The 20,066-nt window shown below is 35.0% G+C and overlaps 3 protein-coding genes across 4 annotated transcripts; all 3 read left to right on the top strand.

The window, feature by feature from the left end:
• The first annotated feature begins 4,911 nt into the window (after nt 1–4,911).
• LOC132179391 (auxin-responsive protein SAUR71) lies at nt 4,912–6,014 on the top strand. Its single transcript, XM_059592115.2, has one exon. The coding sequence runs from the start codon at nt 5,288–5,290 to the stop codon at nt 5,771–5,773; it is 486 nt and encodes a 161-aa protein (XP_059448098.1). The 5' UTR covers nt 4,912–5,287; the 3' UTR covers nt 5,774–6,014.
• Nucleotides 6,015–10,544: 4,530 nt separating this feature from the next.
• Nucleotides 10,545–15,830, top strand: LOC132179825 (uncharacterized). 2 transcript variants are annotated; one of them, XM_059592608.2, is made up of 10 exons: nt 10,549–10,992; nt 11,369–11,541; nt 11,664–11,822; nt 12,170–12,319; nt 12,869–13,012; nt 13,817–13,973; nt 14,324–14,496; nt 14,718–14,773; nt 15,299–15,401; nt 15,525–15,830. In XM_059592608.2, exons 1-10 carry the CDS (start codon nt 10,794–10,796, stop codon nt 15,612–15,614), a joined length of 1,404 nt encoding a protein of 467 aa, XP_059448591.2. In that variant the 5' UTR covers nt 10,549–10,793; the 3' UTR covers nt 15,615–15,830. The 2 variants fall into 2 exon arrangements, with proteins under 2 accessions (XP_059448592.2, XP_059448591.2); XM_059592609.2 differs by lacking the exon at nt 15,525–15,830 and having other exon boundaries at nt 10,545–10,992; nt 14,718–14,830; nt 15,299–15,384.
• A 1,054-nt stretch (nt 15,831–16,884) lies between these two features.
• On the top strand, nt 16,885–18,412 carry LOC132178491 (uncharacterized). The gene has a single exon (XM_059590919.2). It carries the CDS (start codon nt 17,030–17,032, stop codon nt 18,218–18,220), a length of 1,191 nt encoding a protein of 396 aa, XP_059446902.2. The 5' UTR covers nt 16,885–17,029; the 3' UTR covers nt 18,221–18,412.
• The last annotated feature ends 1,654 nt before the right edge of the window (nt 18,413–20,066 follow it).

Here is a 20,066-nt window from a genome sequence, read left to right as displayed (position 1 = left end):
AGCACCAAAACATCCATGTACGTAAGTGAAGTTTCTCCAATAATAAAGTATAATAGCTAACTTAACAGAAAAATAAAATTCAATGTGCTTATCGAAAATCAATTATTAAATTTGCAGGACGCACACCTTTACTTATGTGAGTCATACAAATTCAATAATTGATTTTCAAAATATAGGGATGAAAGAATAATGGGAGAATACAAAATAACATTGCTCAATCAGAAAAAGTTTCGAGGGAATTATAACATAATAATTAAAACTAAAATTAAGAGAAAATATCAAGCAAAAGTAAGCACAATTTAATTTTTATAATCATTCATAATAAACTTGGTATGTAACTTGTAATAATTTTAATCTTAAATATTTGGCTTATTTGATCATGTCCATTAAATTTAGGGTTGCTTCTCTTGTTCTTGGAAGTGGAAATATTGGACTCCATCCCATATTGTCCAATGTCCACTATCGTTGTTGAACTCCATCCTGTATAAATTTAAGGGAAAAATGTCTTAGTTTCTTAGAAGTCCCTGAGTTATCACTTTTTGTCAAATGACTCCCTAACACACAAATTTAACGGAACTCTAAGGGAAGGATCAACCTATTTGACACAGATTGAAACTTTTGATCACAGTACAAAAAATGAAACTTCTGGGACATTTTCCTAAATTTAATAAATGCTATTCTTGCCTATCATTCAATGAAAGTTTAAACGAGCATAACTTGATTTTTTTTTTTTTTTTAATGTGAAAGTTCTGAGAAAGTTTTTTTCATTTTCTTTTTCCTTCTTTTGGGATGAGCCAGCTATTGTCGACCTACTCTAGAGAGTAGAAAGGGTCAATTTCCTCATTATACAACCAGCCGGGAAGAAAGGAGTGCGTAGGTATATATATATATAGACGGACAAGCAAGTCAAACAAAGTGTTAATGAAGCTGGCGATTGCTTGCGGTGGAGCCGGTGGAGGTAAATCAGGTCAAAGAATCGAAGGGCTTTAAAGATATCTACTTCTTTAGAATATTGTTGATTTTAAAAAGAAGATTATTAGGCTTACAAACACATTTTATAAAAAAAAAATTTACAAATTGATGTATCACAACATGATTGAATAGGAGATAAATTCAAATTTTGAGAAACTCAATCATGTTGTGTCACATCAGTTTGTAAAAGTTTTTTTTATTTTTTTATTTTTTTTTATTTTTTATTTTTTATTTTTTATTTTTTATTTTTTATTTTTTATTAAAATGTGTTTGTAAGCCTAATATTTCTCTTTTTAAAATACATTTGAGAAATATTACATATCGTGTTAAAATTGTATGCGAAAGAAATACATCGATTTAATATCCGTCATCGGATTCATCTTTTGTTTTTTTCAATTCATCCAAAAAAAAAGAAAAAAAAAGAAACAGAAAACAATATCTTGATTGCAGAGAAGTTTTTTAGGTCTTACTTAAATTAGGATTTAATCGAGCATGCCCTAGAAGATATTGCTGTATGATAATGAATGGAAAGGAAATGTATAAGATATAAGTTTTGGAAGGAGTCCAGCAAAATAATTTATATAATTATCAGTTTTTATTATTCAATTCACGAACCACTTCATTAGTTTCTTTATGGTTAATATGTCAACGGCTTCATTAAAAGACAAAATAGGCAATACTTTTATAAAGATTTATAAACACTCGAATAGTCGGCAGTGATCTCATTTAATTTGAAGAGGCCAGGAAATTTTGGTATATATAATCCGTATAATCAGCACGGCAGTTATACATTCATTATTATGTTAAATAATATTCCAATATTAATTAATTTTTAATTTTTTTTAACAAATCATATGTGATAGACTGATAGTTGTAGGATAAAAAATTATATAATATTATGGATCAATGCAAAAAATTATCCGTCATAAGGATAAACTGATATGGCATGGCACTAGTTCTGGAGAATTTTCTGTCAAAAGTGCTTATCATATTGAAAAGGAGCGTCAAGAGAGGAACAAAGGAGAGAGCTCCAACCAAGGCAGAGGTCAAGCGGTATGGAAGACCATCTGGAGCTTGAAGGTACCAAATTCTTCAAAAGTTTTTTTATGGAGAGCTTGCAAGAACATCCTCCCCACTAAAGATAACCTAAAAAGAAGAGGAATCATTGATGAAGAGTTGTGCATTTTCTGCTGTCAAGAGAAGGAAACGGCACACCACATATTATGGGCGTGTCCATCGGCACAAGATGTTTGGGGTTCCAATAATCACAAGCTTCAAAAGTGCAAATGGAATTGCAGTAATTTCATTGATTTTTTTGAAGAAATGGCGCTATGCCTAAATAGGGAGGACCTGGATCTTTTCGCTATAACTTCCAGAGGAATTTGGCAACGTCGCAATTCTGTTGTGCATGGGGTGAATTCTCACATCCAACGACGGTGGCAAATCTGGCGAGAGAGGGGCTGATGCAATACACTCAGGCAAATGCTAAGGAATCGGTCCTGGTAGTAGATAATATTGTTGGGACGGGATTGAAGTGGCAAGCTCCTCCACTTGGATTTTACAAGGCAAATTGGGATATTGCTCTATCTTCGGATAGGAAGTGGATGGGTATAGGAGTCATTATCAGAGATGAAGGTGGAAGGGTGCTTGCAGCTAAAAATAAAACCATTGGGGCAATTTATGAATCGACTGTTGGGGAAGCTTTGGCAGCTCTACACGCAGCCGAACTATGCCGAGATTTGGGTTTTTTTGATGTAATTTTGGAAGGCGATTCATTATTGGTTGTTAAGGCCATTGGGGAGACAGAACAAAATTGGCTTCGATATGGGCATTTAGTGGAAGATACCAAGCTAGTTCTAAGATCCCTCCATCAATGGAAGATTAGCCATATTAAGCGAGAGGCTAATGAAGCGGCTCATGGCTTGGCGAAGGAGGCATTGAGGGTATCAAGGGATAATTTGTAGATTGAGGAGACTCCTACATGTATTTCCAATATTGTTCTTTTAGAGCTTAATGATCTTTCTTTATAGAGCTAATGAATGCTCTTGTATTCTTTTTTCATCTATGAATGAAGAGTATCCATTTTTCTTTCAAAAAAAAAAAAAATGCAAAGAATATTATGTAACTTTTAGAATATGGTTTTAATTGTATAGCTAGCCAAACTTATAATTTAAATGGAATTACCCTAATAATGATCTGTTAACGTTTTAATTAAGTTATCATAATTATGAAAGTATTTAAATCTTATACGGAGTATTAATCTGAAACATTCTTCAAAATGTGACAAGTATAAATTATGTCAGCAATAATCTTAGTGGCATTTTATTAAGAACGAGAAGAGTAATAATTGAGACCTAGCTTGACATCGTCACCTCCTCTCTCATTTTTTTTTTTTAAAGATTCTTTCTTGTGTCGGTGATGAAATCAATTAATATTTTTATCAATATATATTAATCTTCTAATATAATGCTATATATTAAGGGAAAGTCTTCAATTCTATGGAATTGAAGTTAAATTTGGACTAAATTATTGAAATGAAGCTCTCTTTTGCATCTCAATGGGCAATCTCATGTAGAAGATTGTATGGATTTCACTTGCTTAGACAAATATTTGAACCGTTCGTCCCTATATATCCGTTTGGACAACTACACGAACAAATAGAATTCAAACAAGTACTTCTCACATGATTCTACTGATTGTTCAGACAAATATTAAAATAATTTCATTCCTATTTATTCACACATGCAGCTCTAATTACTGAAGTTCAAACAATCTCTCACGAGCCGAGCCTATCCGTTACAATAGACAACCAGCTGATCATCTTTGCATGGCACCCAAATCGTTAAACTAATTCAACGGAAAAAAAAAAATTGTCTCTTCATTAAAGTCAAATCAATCAACAAATTCTATATCGCCTTAACTGTAGAAGGAGATACAAGTGGATGTTAACAGTACGTAGCACGGAATATAGACAAAGGCAATCATGTCTCCAAAGAGCTTTACCATGTGGCTAATAGTGCACGGTAGTAACTTTTCGTATAAGTAATTATACAATTGTCAGCTCAAAATTTATTTATTTCCATTAATTGTAGGTACATAATGGAAATAGTAATAATTAATTGGATTATTTTAAAATTTTGGTTGGCGAGCAGCCAAAAATTGAAAAAACAAATACATGGATGGTGGATTGACTTTTATCCCACCATTCAGTAATTAGCCACGGGAAAAAAGAAAGCAAGGATTCATCTCCGGATTTGAAAAGTCTCATTAAGTAATTTCCAGGACCACTGCATGCACTAACTAAGCCTACTTCAATTTCTACTCGTATACCTCTATATATAAACACATTGAAAACGACAAATATTCAAGGAGAAAGATACATCCCGTGGGCGGCTAAAAACTGTATGTAAATAGTAAGTCTTTCACCCATCCATCCTCTGACGCTGTCAATTTATACATTAATCTAACCAGACATCCTAATAATCCGCTAAGAGAATATATAATTAACAAGTCATATACTAACTAGGGCTCTATTTGTAATTTTTCATAATTTTGTTTAAAAATACACTTTTAATGAGGCCAAATAATGAACTATATAATTAAATTAACAAATCTTTTTGTTTCTTAATCATTTCATGATCAATGATAAAAGTAATCCCATAAACATGTCCCTCAAAAAAAGAAAGATATATAGATAGATATGGTGGTAAGAAAAGTTTTTGTCCACTTCCATCTCCATTCGAGGAGCTGGCCTCTTCATGTCACCGTAAGGGTAAAAAAAGAAAATTGGAATAGTGTAGCATAGACAAAGATAGGCTCATAGGCCCCCTCTGTCCTTCAAACGTTGACAAGTGGGCTACCTTTAAGAATATTTTATATCCCATTTGAGCTTTATTTATAGCAGACGAAAGCTAGTGGTGATCATCGTCAACTAAAGACGCAAGTGAGGCCATATCCCAGCACTAATAAGACTCTTCTCCTTCAATTCCCCTCTTATCCTCTTCTTCGTTCTAGAGTTACCCAAATGGCTACCTTCCTCTGAATCCTCTTCTTGTGCGCATGATTTCGTCTTTCCTTTTTCCAGTTTCATTAGATTAAGGTATCATGAGTAACACAATGAGGCCAAGGATCAAGGTGAGGTTTCATTTGGTTTACGACAGAGGTTAACCAAATCACCCAACACTTTCAAAGCATTCCTTTTACGTACCCAGCTCTCGCCGTATGTTGTGTGAGTGATTTTTAAGCTCATATATATCCTATATAGATATTATAGAATTAGCTATTTTCTGGTTAATTAATTTTTGTACCGACGAAAATGGATGCGATCACTAAGGAAAAAGGGAAGAGGGGGCTGATCATCAAGACATGGGAGCGATGCAAATCCATCGGGCGAGGCCCAAAGAGGAGTTCGGGTTCGGGGCCCGTACGTGGCCTAACTCTGAAGAGCAAGTCGTGGCCGTCGCTGGTGGAAGAGGAAAAGCGTGCTAGAAAACGACGGGTGGCTCCGGAAGGTTGCTTTTCGGTGTATGTGGGGCCTCAAAAGCAAAAGTTTGTGATAAAAACAGAATATGCAAACCATCCTCTATTCCAGATGCTGCTTGAAGAGGCGGAGTCGGAGTATGGTTATGATAACCAAGGCCCGCTTGCTCTTCCATGCAACGTTGATATCTTTTACAAGGTATTGTTGGAGATGGAGCTGGATTGCCGTGATATTCATCACGGCTGCGGCTTGAAGCGTTATGGCTCTTATCACCTTCTTAGCCCCTCTAGAATGGTGGCCACAAATATTCACTACTTTTAAATGTGTGCCTAGCCTGCCTGCCTTTTGATTCTCATCTTTTCTTTTTTTTTTGTTCTTCTTCTTAGACTCGTGTGATATAATTAAGTGTTTTAAGAAGGTTATAATTTTGTGGGGTTTTTTTCTTTCTCTTGTAACATGGTTAATTATGTGGGATTCATGGGTGTTCTAATTACTTTCTGTAATCATGTACTGTTGTAATCCATATGCAGGAAAGAAATCCAAGCTATATATTTTTGTATCAGAGTATTTGTGATCTCTCCCTAGTTTCTTCACAAATCTTCATCGATCACCCATTCAAATCCAACATTTCTAAACTACTTGTAACTTCAAAAAACATTTCCATTTTCATGAATAAAAACAAAACCAATAACATCAATAAACACCCACACCAACTCAAACGAAAATGCATACATGTAATTTTCACTTACACTTTTACTGCAGCTAGCTAGCATGTTAAATTTTATGTGAAAATCATGTGTATTTTAAATGGTTAATTTAAAGAAAAAAAAAAAAACTATATTCACTTGAATAATTATCAATTATGTACTACTAAAAAAAAAAAAAAATTAATTAATTAGTTTCATTTTAGCCTTTGACTTCATGATGAGTAGTGGGGTCTGGTGGCCAACGGATATTGATTATACTATACATGTTGGATCTTGGCAGTGTCAATAACTCCAATTAGTCTGATTTTCGCCTTTTGACTTATTAGATGGACGGCTGGTCTGATGGCTAACGGATGAGTATGACTATTTTACGTTATATATATACACACACATTGATACAGCTTATAACATTTCTGATCTATTTCTGGACTAAAATTTTAATTTTAGAAAAATTGGATTGTATTGAATATTTTTTTTTTAGGGATCATCATAATAAAGTTTTAAAAATATACTTTATATATGCTTAACAATTTTTTTTTGGAGGCCAGAAGGGCCCCTCCTGGCCCCCCTTGGGTTCCGTCCGTGACTGTGGTACGGCAGGCATGGCATATATAGGCTTAAGAATATGAATGTATCACAAATTAATTTAGACATCATATGGCTCGCAGACGACGACATAATTATGATCATCTTGGGTGGGGTATGAATCGTATGATGGAGAGTGACTGGTAGGTAAGGGGCTTAATTACATTTGTGATTTGGTGTATGTTTTAATTACTTGATTATTTGTAATTGCATAAACAATCCCGTTAAATGCTGCGCTCAATTAATAAAATTCAAGAAAACTCAAGATCCCTTGCAATTTTTCAAATTATGTGAATTTAATTAGGCCGTTTCTTGCATCAAACAACTTTAAAAAGTTACTGCTTATTAAAACAAAAAAACACTTGATGAAAATACATCGCATGCAAAAGTAAAGCTTAAGGATCTACAATGGATCCTTATCCAAATGGAATAAGGCTAAAACAAAGGCTTTAATTAGTTAAAGATTTAGAAGTCTTAGTTTCAGCTACTCTCTCTCTCTCTAAGGATTAGTGTAATTATTTGTTACGTGTGTGGCATAATAAAGCCAAAATTGATGAAATTAATAAGATAGTTACTTGGTTTTGCGTAAGGATCATTCTAGCTTGATAACAGGTGGCATGATTGCAAAGTTAACCCATGCTATATATTTACGTAAGGATTTTCTTAATTATATATAATGGGTTCACCGTTCACACAAAATAAAAAAACTCGATTAAAAAAATTTGGGACGTATGTTAACTTCATTTTCACGTTTTCTTGCACAACTTATAAAAGCATTTACTAAGAGTCCCACACTTTCAATTATTTAGTCCATGCTTAATGAATAATATTAGTCATAGTATGGCTAACTTATATGCCGACGTGGTACTATCATGTCAGTAAAAAAAAATATTTGCACATTTTCCTGATCGGTACTACTTTCAACCATGACACTTGAAGCCAAAAGATAGTCGGCCACTCATAAAAAATACTAATAAAAATTTATTTTAATTGACATGACAGTATCGTGTTATACTCCTATATTGGTGCATATGGGGTCGGTATATGCTTTCGCAATCACCGTGTAGCATGGGATAGATGACTTTCATTATTATCGGCCACCGTTGTAAGTTTCTATGAATGTTGGCGTGTGTGTATATGCTTAGTCAATATTACCTTCAACAATTATGATTATATTTAATTTTCTTCCATTTTAAAGAAATAGATATAGTTTCATTGACGCCAGAAATTTGTTTACCTTCAACAGTCACATGAATGGACCACTTACCAATAGAAAATTACATGAATGGACTTTTCATACTAAGCTTCGTACATGTATTGCCCCGTCTTTGAGGCGTGCCATTACTTACTTAAATATCACAATTGACCTTCAAGGGATTTTAAAAAAAATTATTTTCTTTTTTTTTTTCTTCATTCAACAAGCCATTTAATAAGTTCAACTATTGTTTTTTTTTGTAGTATACAAGTAGTTGAACCACTAAACGCTAGCTATTTGTGCTTTTTTATTTTATTGATATCGTTTTTTAAAAAACAATTGGGGTTAATTAACTACATTTATGATTTACTCTCTTCTAATTATCAATTTTTTTACAATGTTCTTGTTTTAATTTTTTCAATGTTCCCCTCCTCCAATTTACCACTACCATAGTAATTAATGTTCTCATTTTGCGACTTATAATAATAAAAATATCATTTATTAAGATTGCAATTGCAATGTTTTCGTTCCGTTGAGACATTGTAACTCCAATAATAGATCGAATGATTATTATAAAGAAAAAAATTGATATAATTGAATGACGATAAATGTAATTTCCCTAAAAAAATATATAATATTAGGCATTGATGCTCCTACGTGATGGGGATGGGTACTGCCATGTCCATTATTATTATTATTATTATTTTAAAAGCGTCCATTGATTTTCTTGATCTACTAAAAAATGCTACTGCAAATTGATTTGTCCCATTCAACTAGCCGAAAAGAATAGTTGTTGTAAGTTTTAAAATAATAGAATAAGAGTAATCATATACATCTTTAAATCAGTTTTCTCATATTCTTAGGTGACTTTTAAAATTACTAGTAAATTTGTAATAATTTCTTTTTTATTAAATAATTCAATTGTAGTTTCACCTATAATTGAATAATTTGATTATACAATTGTATTATATATTCTATTTATAATAAAGGTAGGATATAATTTTATTTTTTTTTTGGTAGAAAAAAACATAGAATAGAGATGGGCTTTCTTTTTCAAACTGTGGCAAATGGGTGAATGCAAAGAGCACTCAGCACGCCCGTGCAATTTTTTTTTTTTTTTTTTTTGCATTAAAATATTTTTTTAAAAAATTTCCTTCACAGCGTGCGTAGTCTGCATCACGGCTCGTGGCAAATTATATAAACTTAGAAAGCTGGTCTATGCACATTTGAGCTGCTTAAGCCTGGGCAGATGGTGCTGCCACAAAATTCCACAAAGGGAGTGTTCATGAAAAGGAAATGGACGTTTATCATGATCTCTTGCTTCTACATTCCATTCTTCTCACTTGTACAGTTTTTTTATTGAAAGGGTATTCAATGCCATAATGGCAATCTCAATTATACCTGTAATTAATTACACGAAATTCTGCTTCAAAACGAAATTCCACCAATTATCAGGAGAAGGAATGCTAATTCCACAAGTCAGTCCATCAAAAAAATATAATCAATCATGTTTATCATTGTTTTGTACTTTTATACTAAATTATTCATAAAAATGCCTCCACTTATTTATCCACTTGAACTACAATCTCATGGATGCAAATTTAGGGACAATTCCACTTTTGCATGATTCCAATACCATGAGTAAAAGTAAAACTCAATTAATTAGTGGATTGTTGTGTCATACACAGTTCCCACAACTATAGAAAAATAAAACTTACCATTAACCATTATCTCGGGTACAGAAAAGATGATATGACGTTTCAAACAAGTTATTTACTATCGTATATGCGGTAGAATCAGTACTTATCTAAAAAATTTAAGCCAGTGAAAAAAGATTAAATGCATTATATATATTTTTTTATTTGATAAAAGTGAAACCCAAACCAAAATCACCCCAGTTCAATAACTGATCACGTCAACCATCATCCCACGGGCTCAAAATCACCCAATACAGTTAAGTTCTCAGCCATAAACACCCAATTTAATTAATTCCCCCCTAATATCAAACCAAAACCTCAAAAAAAGTAAATTAATTTGAATAAAAACATACAAATCCAGTGATCCACACTCAAAAGGAGAAAACAAAAAGAATTTTCGGAAAACCTGACTCGGCCTTGATAGCTGCAGTATGTGTCTCACTAGTTTTCCCACTCCAAGAGCCTTCCACCAATCTGGGGAACAATTCTCTATGATAAAAAGAATGTCCCCTGCAAACTTCATTTTTAATTAGAGCCATCAATTTTGCAGATCAAAGACATGCATGTTTAAGTCAAGAACACGATACGAATACGGTGAAAGAGCAAGACAAATTATTGGAGTATAAGAACAATATTATCATGTTAATTAAGCAGTTGCAGTGCTGTTAGACCTACAAGGAGCACTCAGGCCTTCGGTTAGAGTAATGATCAGCACAAAATATTGAAAACCCACCCAGAAAACCCTCCACTAATCACTGCCAAAAGGCCCAACTGAACCCACGACGCAACTAATTGACCCATCAAATGGCCCACTCGGAACATTCTGGAAATGGCAACTGAAGGGACACGACCCACTTGGAATAGGATCCTCTCCAAGCCGGTTCACGGTGGCTAATGTTAATAAAATAAAAAATTGTTGTTGTTCCTTTTTCCAGTTTCTTTATTTGAATAGAAGCCGGTTCATTGTTAATGTCCAAACTTTCAATTGTATCCATGTTTTTTTAATCTTTCTGTCAATAATTTTACTGTTTTTTTTTCTTCTTCGGCCAGTATATGCTTATCAAATAGCAGTTCTCTTTCTCTCGACAAACGACACAAGATTGCTTGTCGAAAACAGAGACTGAGCCACAACAGAGAGCGAGAGTGAAGGTGGACACATGATGGCCAACACATCGATCATACTCCACAACGCCGTGATCGTGACCATGGATCCCGAACGCCGGGTGTTTCGCAACGGTGGGATCTTCATCCGACACGACACAATCGAAGCCATCGGTCACTCCCCCGATATTCTTCGCGATTTCTCTGCTCTCGCCAACCAGACCATCGATCTCCACGACCAAATCCTACTCCCAGGTCCTCTCCCTATTCTTATTAGTTTTCCTTGGTAATAAACGTTATGGCGATACAGAGGTAGTTGGAGAGATTAATTCTTTTGAATCAAAAGGACTTTTCATTTCTCACTATCAAAACAACTACTTGCTTAATTGTGACAAATTGGTTGCCTAGGCACTGTACTGAAACTTTTATTACAAAGTGACAGCTACTACATGAACTGAAATGACTGCCGCAACAGTATGGAAAAAATTTATAGAAAAAACAGTTATAATCCAAGCATTTTCCCCCTTATTTATTTATTTATTTATAGATTAACCCAAACATTTTCCTACCAAATTAGTATCATTGTCTAAGGTCTCATAACTGATTAGATTACGTGTTTGGTGCTAACCAGGATTCATCAACACTCACGTGCATTCTTCTCAGCAACTAGCGAGAGGGATAGCGGATGATGTGGATTTGATGACATGGTTGCACGGTCGCATTTGGCCGTACGAATCCAACATGACTGAGGAGGATTCCTATATCTCCACTCTGCTGTGCTGTATCGAACTCATCCACTCTGGTGTAAGCACCCACAGAGGCACAGACATTCTTTTGTTTTTGGTTTTTTTTTTGGGGGGGGGGGGGGGGGGGGGGTTGGTATTTCTAATGTTGTCGTTGATGATATTTGTGGTTTTTTGAATCAGGTAACATGCTTTGCTGAAGCTGGGGGGCAGCACGTATCTGGAATGGCGAGGGCAGTGGAGTTATTGGGCTTGCGCGCATGTTTGGCCCAATCAACCATGGATTCTGGTGAGGGTTTGCCGGCATCTTGGGCGACTAGAACAACAGATGATTGTATTCAGGTTGAGTTTATGCCTTTTTTGTCTTCACAATGTTGTACTTATTCAAGTTTCATGTGTGATGGAATCCCATGTTAAGTAATAGCTATAAAAGTAATATTGAGTAATAGCAACAGAAGTAGGTAGTTGATCAAATGTCGTTGATCCAAACTCAATGGCTTAAATTTTTGGTTAAAGTGGTATGCAAAATGTTATAACAAGGCTACATGAAGAAGTAAAAACTTCCCCTAGGTGCTTTTCTCCTAACAGATTTTACATGTGATTTATTTTTTTATATTGCCAAATATGTTATATTCATTCGTTTTTGTTGTTCTTGTCATCAATTTGATTTGCTTGTGTTAAGGGCTCAGTCTCAAAAGGAGCTCTACAACAAGCACCACAATACGGCAGATGGGCGCATCAGAGTATGGTTTGGAATTAGGCAAATCATGAATTCAACTGATTGTTTACTGCTTGAAACTAGAGATGCTGCGAGAGAACTGAAAACTGGAATCCACATGGTAAGGAAAACTATAGCTTCTGGGAGAGCATGCTTGTGCATTACATGCCTTCTCTTCCATACTGTATATGAATTACAAGATATGATCACTACATTACGATACATATAATCCATCAGCCTTTGAAGATATCTATCCTGATAGATTTGTTTAATTCGTGCTGAAGCCTTCTTGTCAAACTAGAAAAATGTCAAGTGAGCAGCCGTTCTTGCATGACATATGAAGTTTCTGTCATACATTATGGACCAACATTGGCATAATGTAAATGGTACAATTTTACAAACATTTCTCTTCAATATTTCAAGTAGGTTTTATGAAATGGATGTGAATAACTTTTAAGTTTTAACTTATTTTGAAAGGTTTTCAAAAAAAAAAATAAAAAAGGAAAAGAAAAACTAAATTCCAATTGTCTTTTTCTTCTCGAGAATCCTCAAATTTCCTCCAATTTAAACATTAAAGTTCTGCAACATGTCAGTTTGATCTGGCTGACCTTTGATGCTAATGAACATTATGGATTTGGAAATAGAATGACTTGACCTTTCTGGTGTTTAGCATGTTGCAGAGATACCCTATGAGAATCAACTGATGATGGATACTCGCAAGGTTGATCATGGAACAGTTACATACTTACAGAAGATAGAGTTCCTCCAAAACAATCTGTTATCAGCTCATACAGTTTGGGTCAACAGTACTGAGGTGAATTATTTTTTCTTTTTGCTTGCTGCACTTTAAGAAAATCAATAGATCTTAGTTTTTCTTGTGTGTACCATCTTATTAAAAAACAGGAAAAATAAGGATGATGTTCTATACTCTGAAAAGGTGGCGAGTAGAATAAAAATTACGGGTTGGTAGAAGTGTCAGTGGAGTTGGACTTTCCATTATTGGCGTTTGATCTGTTTGGATTTTGTGGCTTGGGTTCTTTTAGTTGAAAATATGAGCATTGTTTACATACCTATTCTGTTTGTCAAAAAATTTCGTTCATACATATAATTTACCATTCTGGGTATTCTTTAATTGTTTGAACTTATTCCTTGTGATAATTATGATTCTCTGTACCATGGATGGTATAAAACTGTACATCTTATTCTTAATTTGGGATTACAAGAAGAAGAAAAGGTTTCAAGAGTAACCAAACCTTAACCATCAATATGTTGAATGTATATACCATGATCAGCATTAGAATTGATGCTATATACCATGTTCCCACGCTAGTAGGTGGTAATCCTTAAAACTCATGCTAATCAGTGTAGCATTCTCTGAAGCTATATGTATTGATGGCAACTGGCATTAAGTGAAAAATGGTATTGAGTTAAGTCAAAGCAGACAAACTGTTGGGAGCATATATTACATGCCTATTGCAATGTTGAATGTGATGGTGTATGGTAGTTACTCCTATTACTTCATCAATTACTGCCGGCGATATCCATATTTGTGTGTCATGCCTTTTCTTATTTCGTGGTTTTAGTATAGTGACTGTTTTCTTCTACATGTCTTCTTCAGATTGGTTTTCTTGCAAGGGCTGAGGTCAAAGTATCTCACTGTCCCGCTTCTGCAATGCGAATGCTTGGATTTGCACCTATTAGGGAGATGCTTGATGCTGGCATTTGCGTTTCCCTGGGAACAGATGGGGCACCATCAAATAATAGAATGAGCATTGGTTTGTCCAAATACTATATCAATAGTTGGCTTTTTTCTGAATTGCTCATTTTTCGTTAAAAACTGTCACTCCTTTAGTATCTCAGACACATTCCATCCCGTACACACTGAAAGGAAGTATATGCTAGGTATTAGCTGTAACTGATATGCATATTTAAGAGGATCCTTGTGGAGGAAATGCCAGCTTCTCTAGGGTCTGCTGCATAACCTGTAATTAACTGGAGCAAAAGGAGTTTCAATTTACTATATCAGTTCAGTACAATCTTTTCTTGATAAATGTTTTTTGGAATTAAGGATTCTCGCTGTAAGACTTGTGTCTGGAAATTAATATGTGGATTCACCTCTTTGTAGTTGATGAGATGTACCTCGCTTCTCTTATTAACAAAGGACGGGAAGTTTATGCAAAAGGAACCACTGATCCCACTGCTCTTCCCGCCGAAACAGTCCTCAAAATGGTGACACTAAATGGTGCAAAATCAGTACTCTGGGATAATGAAATAGGTTCCCTTGAGGTTGGAAAAAAGGTTGGACCATTTCTTCAAATTAGTCACCTTTTTTTTTTGTTGCTTCATTCTCCTTTTAAGTTTTCCCCAGAGTTTAAGTTTTATTGCATGAAGAGAAGTTCCTATCTAGATCACTGTTCAGCTATGTTTAGTTATATCTTCCATTAGATCACAATTCCCATATTGTTTTGGTCATTCTCCTGACGATTGAGGCTGATTAATGTTTGTTCCTTATATTGTAGGCTGACATGGTTGTTGTCAATCCTTCCTCTTGGTGTATGGTTCCTGTTCATGATTGGTATGAACTCCATCCTAGAAGAAAAGATATGCAGTAATTTTATTCATAAACTATTTTGTAAGTTTTGGAATGAATTTATTCCATTACTTGGATGGTTGTTCGTCTTTCTTGAAAATGAATCTTCTTGGTCTTCTTTCTTGGTTTTCTATTTTATGGTGTGTTTTGTGATTAGATTGTGGTTGAAAGTACGTGAATCTAGTTACTTAAAATTTTTCTGATTAATAAGTAATGATTTGAAACTCGATCGTGTGGAATAATCATTGACCTGACCATCAGTTATTCTCAATTTTTTTAGTATTCTCTGGCTTTTGTTGCTAATAAGTACTATATTCTATCTGCCCGCAAGGGTTATAGCTTGAATGGCTGCTCGTTTGGTGTTCCTCTTCATAAGAACAGAAAAGTGTTATAGTCTCTCTGTTCAGCTTCGTGTATTCTTCTCATTATCATCCAACCAGTAATTTGTTCAGGTAGATAGATTACCGATTTGTGATCTCTTATTGAATGTTTTGCTTTACTACAATGCAGCATATCCAGCATTGTGTACTGCATGCGAAGTGAAAATGTGGTCTCTGTTATGTGCAATGGCCAATGGATTATGAAGGACAAGAAGATTTTGCGAGTAAATGAGGTATCTTGAAGTTACTTTTCATTGGTGTCAGTTATAAACTGAAAGTTAACAGTATTGGCCTTCTTTTTCCTTGTTTCTAAGAGTTCCATGGTTTACTTATGGATGAAAATTGTAACTCAACAGGAAGATGTTATTTTGGTGGCACGGAAAGCTGCTAGCGAGATTTTGAAGAGGGCAGGGATAATAATTCCAAACAGAATGAATATCCTGTAATTGTTCAATTTCTTTTGTGATGAAAGTACTTCCTGAAAAGCATTTGCCTTTGTATGATTGTATTTTTTGATGCTACCATCTGAGACTACTCACTGCAGCTAAAAGCCTTGTTACTCGGGCTTCTCGTCTCCATCTCCTAGTTTGCTCTTGGCACCTCAAGCAATCTAGCTTGATACCACATATTGCATGCAATGTGGAAAGCATTTTCTTCATTAACTCTATTGTAATTTCCGTCCGTCCCTCAAAATCTTAGTCAACAATAAGAGCATCATTAATTTGCTGTAATTTTGTTTTTTTTTTTTTTTTGTGAGTAATTTGCTGTAACTTTTTACTTTTCCTAAACAAAGGAGGAGGTCCTGCAATGGATTTGTTGTGGATCAAAGATAGAACATGAAAACGGAGAGGTCCTGCTTGACATGTTGCAAACCAATGTTGCCAAACTGGCGGAATTTAGAAGACCGGAGTTTATGTTGCACTTAATTTGAACTTTGGCCCATTAAAACAAACATGACAAAAAGCAAGTAAACCATAAAATTGATAAACACAAGAAATTTAAAAAACACATAATCAAAATGTTCGAAATTCATTTGCAATTAAGGATCTATTTGTTTTTACGAATGATCCTTTATGGAAAAGGTTTTTTTTATTTTTCGGTGTTTGATATGACAATTTTTTTTTTTTTTGGGTCAAATTGAAAACATTTTCGGTTGGCCGGAAAAATCTTCTTTAAGTTGTGTAAAATGGTTTTTTTTTTTTTTTTTGTAAATGATTTTTCAAGTTTGAGTTTTTCTTTTGCTCACAAACCCTCTCATGCAGTTCATTCTCAGTTGCCAGTAGCTGCCACTAGAAATCGCCTACTGTCACTAGTCATTGTTGTTGTCATTGATTTTTTGTACAAGTCAAACACTGAAAAATATTTTTTGTTTCGAAACAAATAGAGCCTAAGATTCACTTAGAAAATGAATTTTGAAGTACAATGATGCTATCAAAACTCTTGTTATGCTTGTTAATGTTGGTGTTAAATACAATTGTATTTTAAGAAGAATGTTATGCTTTGAGTTATTTGTTAATATATTTTGAAAATGATAAAATATTCTAATCGAATAAAAAACCCATAATTAATATTTTTGGGTAAAAGAAGAATTAGTGCGGGGGCAAAGTCGTCACCCGCGTAAACTCGGAAGAATCTAGGGTCATCTAGAAGAACTCCAGGCGCCCCACTATATAATGCCCTCCAATTCGAAAATTATCTGACCTGAAACTTCTCGAACTTTCAATACCCTCCTAGAACCAGAGACACTGTCCGATTCCACTCTTTATAAACACCAGAATCCTATTTCCTTCTCACTCAAAAAATCCAAAACACAGCAAACACTTTCGTAATTACAAAAAACATTGAGAGATCTAATTCGGTGATGGATAGCCATTGGTGTTTCCCATCGCGCTACCTGCAGAAAACCGCACCTTCTCGGAAGGTGGTGTCGATCCCGGTCCAATTCGTCGGGTCGGGCGGGCGGAGTAGGTCGGACTCGGCCGTGAAGATCCAGAAGGCGTTCCGGGGGTTCCTGGTGAGGAGGAGCGTAAGGAAGATCGCGGAGATAAGGCGCGAGGTCGAGGAGATGGAGAGGAAGGTTTCGGAGGAGTCGACAGTGGAGTCGATTCGGTGCGATTCGAAGGAGAGGCTGAGGGTGAACGAGGCGCTGATGAGTTTGCTCTTCCGGTTGGACTCGGTGAGAGGCGTGGACTCGGCGGTTAGGGATTGCCGGAAGGCCGTGATCAGAAGGGCGATCGTGTTGCAGGAGCTTGTGGACGCGATCGTCGCCGGCGTCGGGGAACAAACCCTAGGTTCGACCGGTGGAGGCGCTTCCGAGGCCGGTAAAGAAATTGCCGGAGCTGTTGATCAATCCCTAGAAGCTCCGAAAGTGGATGATGGAGAATTGCGAGGTAAAGCCTCTGAGACAGAAATTTCTGCTGCTGATTTAGTCGATAATTGCTGCGATGCGCATGAGAATTGGGGAAGTTTGGAGGAGTCGGAGACTCATGTTGTCGATTCCATACCTAATTCCTTTGAGTCTATGCCTAATTTGAGTGAGGCTAATGATAAACATTGTGAGAATTCGGAGAAGGTGGATTTGGGTGGAGTTGACGAAGTGGGTGTCGAAACGAAGGCGAATGGAAGTGAAGAAATTGCTGAGAGCGTGGGGATGAGTCAGAGTGAGTCTGGGTCCTCTGCGGATCCTGATAGTTTGGTTGAAGGAGTTGAAGAAAATTCAACGAAGCAAGAGGAGGAGGGAATGGAGATTGTTGGACCTGAGAGAAAAGAAGAAGTGGGTGGTGATGGGGGAAGAGAGGAGAGCAAGAAAGGCAGCGAAGTTCTGGAGAGGATGATGGAAGATAATGAGAGAATGATGGGTTTGATGACGGAGCTCTTGGAGAAGAATGAGATGCAGACTCGATTGCTGAGCTCGCTGTCTCATCGGGTGGAGCAGCTGGAGAGGGCTTTCATGTGTGAGAAGTTGAGGAGGAAGAAGAAGAAGAGGCACGCATTTGGGGCCGTAGATGGCCTAGAAAAATTGCCCGATACAAGGAAGTCCGGTAAGAGATAGCAGGCTGGCGATCTGATTGTATAGGATTCTGAAAGCTGATGACCTGAAGATGTTGTTGAGAAAATAAACATGTTGGTTTCTTTTCCTTCTTGGGATCTTCCTTTAATCCATTTGAAGTTTTGTTTGGCCAAATGCGAATCTGTTTTCTGTACAAAGATTTAAAATCGAGTTACCTTTTTCTTCTTTGTTCTACTGTATGTATGTCTCTGTTTTTTACAATCCTTTTGGTACCCTTCTTGCCATTTTTTATGTACTCGCGAACTCGAAACAAAAATCATGAATTAAAACATGTTAAGATTCAAAACATGAATTCGACATGTTTTCGTTACAGAAGCTTAACTGTGATGTGATGTAATAACTCATGATATTAGATTAAAGCCTCAATTAGCTCCTCTAGCACAGAGGTCACAATCCCAGAGGTTATGAAGGGTCCATTGAACAGTTATCAGAAGCTTGTAAAAGAAATCACAAATTTCTCTAGAGAATCGTATGTTTGGGATTGTGACCTCTGCGCTAGAGGGGCTTAATTTTTCACAAGTATATTTTGGCCAACTAAAAAGTTGTTGATGTGAGGTATGCCATTAGGAAAAAAGCTTTTTTGTTAAGACGGTCTTTAGAGTTGTGAGGACACAGGTTTTCACCTTAATATGTATATTGTAATGGACCGGTGTTTTTAAAACAATTTTTTAAAACTTACATTAAAAATGTTAAACGCACATTAATTTAATAGACTTAGATAAATTTTTTACAATAAAAAAAAAACAATTCTATTAAAATATAATATTAATTTCCAAAGACAATTTCTTTTAAAGCAATTTTCTTGTAATTTTTTGAGCTTGTATTTTAATTTTTACTTAACTTTGTAAGAATTATGTGATTAAAAGCGACAAATGCGATTGACCAAGTCTGTTGATGACTCACTTTCTCAACAAAAAAAACAAAGGGTCTGTTGACTCATATAGTTTATTAATCTTAAAAAAAAAAAAAAAATAATAATAATAATTTTTTTTTTTTCATTTACAAACACATGTAATCGTCTATGATTGATTATTAATTAATCTTCTGTAATCGCTTGGAATTGATGAATTTAGAAGATCGCCGTAGTTTTTTTTCTTCTTCTTCATAATTAAGCGTAACTAATGCTAGACCAACCAATTAGTATACAATTCTTTTGCAGTCTGATTGAAGCCATTAAAAAAGATTTAACAACTTTGACTCACCTGCTAATACTTGAGCAATCTCAAATTAAATGTGTCAGTAAGTTGTTGTAAAAGGGGAAAATTACACTTATCTTTTCAATCTACCACTCCATTTATCATGTTTTTTAACATTTCAATTTAATTAATGTGTTCTACTAATCTTCTTTTGATATTGCAATGCCCCGTGTTGCCTTAAAAAGATAAAAATACTCATAAAAACCTCAAAAAAGTAGAAAATTATTAAAGACTTTAGTTTGTAGGATGAAAGGGGAAGTGCAACCCTAATAGTAAATTGTTGAGTACTTTAACCAAATTAAAAATTTAAGAGGACAATAAATAAATAAATAAATGGTGGATTGGGAGAGATAAATGCAATTTACCCGTATAAAAGAGCTGTAAAAAAAGTATTAGATCTAACATTATTCATTAAATCATAGAATTCAAGGATACAACGCTAATGAACTCAAATATCAACCTCTTGAAAATGAGTTATATATATATTTTGGCATAAAAAAATGAGTTACAATTTGCTTCATGAAAAAAAATAATAATAATAAAATAAAAATCCAATAGTGTTTTTCCTTAATGTTCTCCTCCGGCCCACAATTATTATTTTTATTTAAAAAAAAAAAGATAAAAAAACACAA

Source organism: Corylus avellana, chromosome 4, assembly GCF_965113065.1.
Source record: "Corylus avellana chromosome 4, dhCorAvel1.hap1.2, whole genome shotgun sequence".
In the NCBI taxonomy this organism is placed as follows: domain Eukaryota; kingdom Viridiplantae; phylum Streptophyta; class Magnoliopsida; order Fagales; family Betulaceae; genus Corylus; species Corylus avellana.
The sequence above is the reverse complement of the archived record's forward strand: the minus strand, read 5'-3'. Positions and strand labels throughout refer to the sequence as shown.